Source organism: Branchiostoma belcheri, unplaced genomic scaffold (genome assembly GCF_001625305.1).
Source record: "Branchiostoma belcheri isolate BF01 breed outbred unplaced genomic scaffold, Haploidv18h27 scaffold15, whole genome shotgun sequence".
In the NCBI taxonomy this organism is placed as follows: domain Eukaryota; kingdom Metazoa; phylum Chordata; class Leptocardii; order Amphioxiformes; family Branchiostomatidae; genus Branchiostoma; species Branchiostoma belcheri.
The window spans coordinates 1,623,362-1,631,614 of record NW_017802935.1 but is presented as its reverse complement, the minus strand read 5'-3'; the positions used below and the strand labels follow the sequence as shown (position 1 = coordinate 1,631,614).

The following is an 8,253-nucleotide window of genomic DNA, read 5'->3' as shown; positions in this document are numbered from 1 at the left end:
CTCTGTATATAGCTATTATGAGTTGGTTATGATAGTATTTGTGCTTTACTATCATGATTTATAAACCAACATCCTTGCGTTCTGTTACCTGTGTAAAGCAAAACGGTGCACACCCCAGTTCTTCCGCGACAGGGGTCCACGATAGTCCGTTGTAAAAAAGTGACGAAAGGGTTTTGAGGGTCCAAGTTTGAGGTGACATTTCTTATAAACTGCCACGAAGTATCATTAAACATTAACATGGCTGAAGAGTGTAAGAAATGGTGATTTTGGGGTGAAAATTTCTTTTGGCTCCGAACCTTACTTCCGGGTATCCTTGCGCGCCAAGTGTAATCCGCCCGTTTGACCTAGTTTTCGCTCTGCGGCTTCGTAGGGGTGGATTTGCAACCCCTCGCGCCGTGGACTGTTTAGAAAATTACAGTACTAGAATTTTCTTTATAATTTACTCGGGTATAGTCAAGGCTTGGGTCTTTCTGCCAGTATCAGTCATTTCTTCCGGAAAATTTTTTTTTGTGGGATTATCCTACGCGAAAATTCGCAATTTTGGGCATTAATTTTGGAGTGAAAATAATGTTTTTTCCGTTGATTTTACCAAACTTAAAAAGGTTGAAGAAACCAAACTCAGCTTGTCTTGTAGCTGAAGAGATACCCTTTCGTCCCATATACAGTTATTCTCCTTCCGAATTATTCCACGCCAGAGACGGTCGCTAGATTTTGAGGGTCTGCAGCTTCGAATAGAGGCCCCAAATAAACTGGGGTGTGCCCCCTTAAAACAGGTCCGTCCTTCAAAAAATATTAGCTATGGCAGCCAACAAATTGCATTTCATCCAGTAAAGTGTATATCCTTTACCCAATCATGGCGAAAAAAATTTGGATTTCGCAAGTTTTAATATGATTATAGAATGTCATATAATGCGCTGATTTGCCCCCCTCCCCACGCCCCCCCCCCTTGAACACGGTCAAACCGACTTCGAAGTGTGTCTACTAAAGATCGATGACGTCATATCTACCGCGATTTTATTATTTGCATTGCCCTACCCCTGGGGCACCTGGAAACTGCGTATGTACGTGTGCCAGGCGCTCCAGCATTAAGGAGGAGACGTTTTTAATTAAAAAAAGGCCATGATGACGTCATTCCCCTACTTTCCTGTCAAATCTAGTTTCAAGTTCGGCCTATCACGAGATTTCAACTTTCAGACAAATAAGTTGCAATAATCGGAAGATACATCCTCCTGCTTTTATATCTCATCGAGACCGACACCAAACTGTACAGGCTTCTCTCAGCAGATGGCCATTTATACCGTCCTAGCTGCTAGAAGGACGCCACAGACCTACAATCTAACCAAATATACAACATTAAGCTTCGTTTTCCTGCAAAACAAAATGAATCTCCGCAGCGGAAACACTTGGGTAAGATCCCTTGGCTTGTTCTCTACCGGGTATGACCAAAAATTTCAATATCAACTGCTTCCTGTCAACGTACAGAACTTAAAACCATAGCGATCTCACTTAAAAAGTTCGGCTAGCGGAGGGCATTGTGACGTCATCAGCTAAACTACATTCTGGGTGGTTTATACCGTTTATTTCAGTCAGAACTAGAAGGAAAACCTACTCCATCGCAAGAACAGCCCTCTAGCATTCCTTTACATGGCAAAATCTGTTTATTTAGCATGGTTTAATGCGCTAAAGCCCGTTCCAAAGGAACGGACCATTGTGACGTAATTCCCATTATGTGCGTGAATGGAACACACCCGTGGAAGCGCAAAATGAGCCTCCCGACAGGGTAACTTTCAACCACCTGTTACTCGGGAAGGAAAAGTCGCAGAAAACTCAAACTTGGCACGATTCATAGACTATGACATAGTTAATTAAAAAACAATGTTAATTAAAATTTGGCTCAATTAACGGTGCACACCCCAGTTCTTCCGCGACAGGGGTCCACGATAGTCCGTTGTAAAAAAGTGACGAAAGGGTTTTGAGGGTCCAAGTTTGAGGTGACATTTCTTATAAACTGCCACGAAGTATCATTAAACATTAACATGGCTGAAGAGTGTAAGAAATGGTGATTTTGGGGTGAAAATTTCTTTTGGCTCCGAACCTTACTTCCGGGTATCCTTGCGCGCCAAGTGTAATCCTCCCGTTTGACCTAGTTTTCGCTCTGCGGCTTCGTAGGGGTGGATTTGCAACCCCTCGCGCCGTGGACTGTTTAGAAAATTACAGTACTAGAATTTTCTTTATAATTTACTCGGGTATAGTCAAGGCTTGGGTCTTTCTGCCAGTATCAGTCATTTCTTCGGGAAAATTTTTTTTTGTGGGATTATCCTACGCGAAAATTCGCAATTTTGGGCATTAATTTTGGAGTGAAAATAATGTTTTTTCCGTTGATTTTACCAAACTTAAAAAGGTTGAAGAAACCAAACTCAGCTTGTCTTGTAGCTGAAGAGATACCCTTTCGTCCCATATACAGTTATTCTCCTTCCGAATTATTCCACGCCAGAGACGGTCGCTAGATTTGAGGGTCTGCAGCTTCGAATAGAGGCCCCAAATAAACTGGGGTGTGCCCCCAAAAGGTGTCCAGAGATTCCCCATGCAGGCCCAACGATGGGCGATCCAACATGGCGGCCATGACACACTGGTAAAACAAGTTCAGCTCGGCCTCCTGGAAATAATGAGAATATCACATGATCTTCACCAAATCGGTGATTGGTGCATTGTACTGAGAGACCAGTTGAATCCAGAAGCCAGTCCAGAACAGGCAAGTTTCTCTCTGTATGTTTGTCAGTTTAAATATCATTCGGGACAGTTTTCAAGCTAAACTTGTGTAGAGAAATGGAGAAGAGAGGCTGGGTGAAGACAATGGGAAAGTTACAGCATGTATGGAAGAGGGAATACTCAGGAAACGGAGATTCACAACCCCCCACCCCCTCAGTGTGAATTTCTTTGAAAACAGGCTACTGTTTGCACGTTGGTAGCAAGATTAACAAAGTTGCCAATCTTTCTGAACTATAAATATGTTGAAAAGACCTAATGTAACAATCCAATCCCAGGGTTTATGGAATGAACAGAAGAGACGAGTGGAGTACTGTAGATCTGTATGTATTCTTCAGTAGAACCATGGAGGTAAAAAAGTTCCTTTTTTCTACCTCCATGGAGGTAAAAAAGTTCCTTTTTTCTACCTCCATGGAGGTAAAAAAGTTCCTTTTTTCTACCTCCATGGTAGAACATGTGGATAACTCGTCCAGTTTCAACTGGTTCCCTAGGTGACCTCTGTAGGTCACTGGACTGTCCTATTCTACTAGGGGGGGTATCTTTGTGGTCTTACACTCTTCCCCCCTACGGAAAAATAAAACTTCTCCTGAAGTTTACAGAATGAGATAGAACAATGTAACAATGCAACATTTAAAGAACAATCTAATCTAATCTAATCTTCTATTGTCTTGTATGTACGGTACCTGTTGATTTCGTTGTACCTTTGTATTTGTATGTGCAAGGTGTATAATGTCCTTGGTATGTGACTACATGTAGTAAAGACCTTACGAAAGTCAGTACTTTTGTTGTGTCGATGAAGTTCACTATTCCTGAGGAAGCATACGGCTAAAATGCAGGCACATGGCGCATATACACAAATATTTCGATTGAAAACATACTACGGACTGGGATCTGAAATGTTACATACAGGATAGTTTCCCTTCAGTGGGAGTTTTGTTTTTTGTTTTGATTGGTAAAATACGTCAAAACCCACACTATACAAGGGTTTACAAGAAGTTGTAGTACGATGTAACATTACTAGTAATGTACGCACGTATGCAAATGTTTGCATATATGACTTATTATGAGTAGTGGAAAAGAACTGAAAAGAATGCAATCAAAAGCTTGGAGGTCTCACACAGCCTGGATGCTGACCCCGTGAACCTAGAATTATGATGTAGACCCCATTCAGACTAGGTTTTTTGGCAAAAAAACTATTAAAAAAACTACCAAACCACCTCGCGAGGTGGTTTGAAAGTCGTATTTAAACCCCCATTGCCAAAAAAACGGTTGATTTGTGTTCATACTAGTTTATTTATCGGTTTCAACCGGTTTTTATTCTGAATAAAAACCGGTTGAAACCGCTAAATAAAAGTCTGGTATGAATGGGGTCTTAGTGTTGCATTGTTTGCAGTCAACTAGCTCAGGCCAGCTTGTATTTTGTTTCAGGTGCCTTCAGCCTCAGGTTGTCACAAAACAAGATGGATATCCCCTCTATGAACGCCAGAGCCTGTGTTGGTGTGAGCGGGCTCTCCAAGCGTGTGACCAGCCAGGAGGTGAAGAAATATTTTGGGACTGCACACGGTAACTCCGGGATACGACGAATGGTCACGCTTTCAGAAAGAGTGCTGATAGAGTTCCAGAATCCAGAAGGTGTGTGCATGTATGAATGAATGAATGAATGAATGAAAGGTTTATTTGTCAAAAACACATGGCAGCCATAGGCTGAATTGCATGTTTCTCAACAATGACAGATTTAACTAGAGTTCCCCGATCTCATGCCTTCCGAAATGATGTTAATCTTTATGACTGTCAAATTATAGATTATTCCCCCCTGATATAACAAATACTATCCTCCTTATCATGAATTATATCAGTTTATCATATTCTCGACCAAAAGACAGTCTTATATTAACAATGCCATTCTAACATTTCCTTATAAGTTATGAAAATGAGGTCCTGATTTGAATACATTATGTTTAATGATGTTCACCTTCACTGAACTTTCAAATACCAGAAGTATGAAATTCTAGGCAGTTATCATTACATAATTATACAATTTTCTCATTTATTATGCAAATTAGGTCACATAATCAATATCTGCCTGTGTTTCGTTCTCAATTACCAATGTCACAAATGTGGGGGGGGGGCATTGTCTACTGCAGTACAAAGGTCACGTGAGCATTATCCTGTAACTGCTATCCCTCTGTCACGAATACATGATTTAGGAAATTTATACTGTTTTTTTTAATCCGATATTGAAATTCGATATTGTTCATGCAGACGCCACCACCGTGCTGGCAAAGGAGACACTGCTGCAAGTTACAGGGCTGTTAGACATGTTTCCTCATGAGGGAAACATGGCAACCTTGACAAGAGAGGAAGTTGGGTTTACCCTACTGGAATTCCTTGAAAAACTTACGGAATTCCTTGAAAAACTTACGGAATTCCTTGGACCACAACATCGACAGTCAGGTAAAGTTATCCTTATATCATCCAAGCAGTGAGCAGGAGGCATGTGACCAGACGGGTAACATATTTCATGGTATACTTATAGAACAAATTGAAGTAAATTTTGACAAAGCCAGGGAATCTCTAAAGAAAACCCACAAAAGTAGAAATAAGTGACTTGATAATAATTGTTTCGTACCATCTGACGTTACCACTAGTGAAAATGTTGTCTTGTTTCCTACCCCAGGCAGATCCCAGCGGTCACAAGGAAACGTGGATATGGATCCAGATGCCTGCATTGTTGTGAGTGGATTTCCACAGCATGCAAACAGCTACGATCTTCCTTCTTGGTTTGGTCATGAATACATACAACTGGTCGTGATTCGGGAAATAAGAACTGTTCTGATGGAGCTCCCAACACCAGAGGGTAAGTGCACACATATACTATCAACTGTACAACTTACAGAACACTAATGCTACTAATAATAGTACTATAACAGGTCTATTACCAACTTTACAATTGTTCTGCTTCCCCTTGCATGCCTACCTGTATTTCTTCTGGGCAGAACTTGAATTTCATCAATTACATATATATGTTTCTCGAATTTACCTCATTGTGGGGTCGTGTGGCGCAGTCGGTAGCACGTTCGGCTCACCCCCCAGAGGTCGCGGGTTTGAACCCTGCCCAAGTCACCGATCTTGTGCCCTTGGGAAAGGCACTTTACACGACTTTCCTCACTTCACTCAGGTGGAAATGAGTACCTAGCTTCGGTTAGGGACGTCCCTCGGATAGGATGTTAAATGGAGGTCCCGTGTTTGGGGAGAGCCACACCCCATGCACGTTAAAGAACCCACTGCACTTATCGAAAAGAGTAGGGGACCATCCCGGTGTGAGTGGTTCAAAACCTTACAGTCCGGTCTTACGCAGCTTGTACATGTGCGCACATGTACAAAACTGGTGTGTTACGCCTGAAGGCGGTTTACCAGTTATGGGAAACAAACAAAATGTCAAATGAAGCTGACAAGGGACTTCTTTTATTACTGAAATAGATTTATTCTGTCTGTTTGTTTCTACAGATATATACATGTAGTCAACTGTACGTAAAAGTAATTGGCACCATATGAAAATATGGGAAGTAACATGACGTTTGTTGCACTGTTGTTAGTCTTCATTCTTTCAAAATATCGTTCATGTAGGGGCTGCCAAGATTCTTGCCACCCGGGATCGACTGTTGGAAGAGACAGGGCTGCGAGTAAGAAAAATAGATTGCCTATTTTGTCCAACGCCGAACATGACAACCTCACGGAGACAGCTCTCTCAGCCTCTTCAACAAGCTACCAATCGGAGCCTCTGGAGCAAAGAACAAAAACCCCAGTGTGCAGGGATTGAAGAGAAAATCCGACAGACTGGACTCAAAAGGCAGAAGAGATTAGAAATAAAGCTTCAGAAGATGGAAAAAGAAAATTGTCAGCAGAAGAATGAGATCAAACAGCTGAAGAAGGCTCTCAACCAGAGCAGTGCTTACGAGATGAGCTCTGACACCCGCGGGGTGGCCGTCATCATCAACAACATCCGGTTTGAAGACATGGAAGAACGGGAAGGGGCCGAGAGAGACACAGGTGAGGATGGATGGATGTGTGGATGTGTGGATGGGTGGATGGATGGGTGGATGGATGGATGGATGGATGGATGCATGGATGGATGGATGGATGGATGGATGGGTGGGTGGGTGGGTGTTTGTGTGGGTGGGTGGATGGGTCGATGGGTGGGTGGATGGATGGATGGATGGAATCATGGATGGATGCGTGCATGGATGGGTGGATGGATGCATGGATGAAGGGGTGGGTGGAGGGATGGATGGATGGTGAATGATTTGATGTTTTATAGATTTATGGATAGAAATATTGATACAACATCTGCCTTCAATACAGATCGCCTTCGAGAAGCTTTTGAAAGCCTTGGCTTCACCGCCCGGACCTTCATCGACCTTGACCACGCCAAGATGGTGGCCACCATGAAGGACCAGGGCAAGGCCGACCACTCCAACCACGACTGCTTCGTCTGCTGCATCATGTCGCACGGCACCATGGGAAAGGTCTTCTCCTCCGATGACGTAGGCATAGATATCTGTGAGCTCATGAAGCCCGTCAATGCTAAGAAATGTCCGTCTCTCAAAGGGAAGCCAAAGCTGTTCTTTATCCAGGCTTGTCAAGGGGAGAAAATTCTACGTACGGAGAGGTTTGACAATGAGCATGATGTCAAACCTGTCCCCTTCATCTGCATCGAAGCCGACTTCTTCCTGGGTCTGGCCACGGTGCCGGGCTATGTGGCCAGGCGGGACGAGGACGGGGCTCCCTACGTCAAACATCTGGCGAAGCTGCTGAAAGAATTCGGCCCGACTCACGACCTGTTCGCCATCATGGCCATGGTGTGCGACAAAATGAATGAGATCAACGACGACAAGTTCGGGTGGATCTCGTCCATCCACAGCACTTTGCGGAAAAGCCTCATCTTCAAAGACAGTGAAGTGATCCACTTCTGATCGAGGGGAAAGATACGGAACACGTGTGTTACGCCTAAAGGCGGTTTACCGGTTTACCGGTTATGCGAAATTGTTTATTTTATTTATTTTATTCACATTTATTTTTCGAGGATTGGGCAAAAAGTTATAAAACTTATCTTGGCCCTCTCCTCACACATAAAAGGAAACAATAAAATAAAGTAATAATAATAATAATGGTAAGAAAGAAATTGTTTACTGTAACAGACAGAAGATTATGTGTACATCATGTGACCAATGCAAATTTTCCTGTTATAGTAATTGGTATATACTAGGAGTATTTTGAAATTGCAAATATTATAGTATACAGTCATATATAGAACTCAAGACATGTACATTATCATGTAAGCCATGTTCCATATATATATACATGAACTGTATTACCTTTTGAAATAGTATAATGTTATTTTCGATACATAGAACTTGTAAGCATTTATTTATTTATTTATTTATTTATTTCATCTTGTAAACACCTGGGTAGCCTCTACAGCATAAT

At 42.3% G+C, this 8,253-nt stretch overlaps 1 protein-coding gene across 1 annotated transcript; it reads left to right on the top strand.

The window, feature by feature from the left end:
* The first annotated feature begins 4,198 nt into the window (after positions 1-4,198).
* On the top strand, positions 4,199-7,787 carry LOC109465186 (caspase-3-like). Its single transcript, XM_019762333.1, has 4 exons — positions 4,199-4,398; positions 5,444-5,499; positions 6,519-6,816; positions 7,129-7,787. Exons 1-4 carry the CDS (start codon positions 4,227-4,229, stop codon positions 7,737-7,739), a joined length of 1,137 nt encoding a protein of 378 aa, XP_019617892.1. The 5' UTR covers positions 4,199-4,226; the 3' UTR covers positions 7,740-7,787.
* Positions 7,788-8,253: the final 466 nt, after the last annotated feature.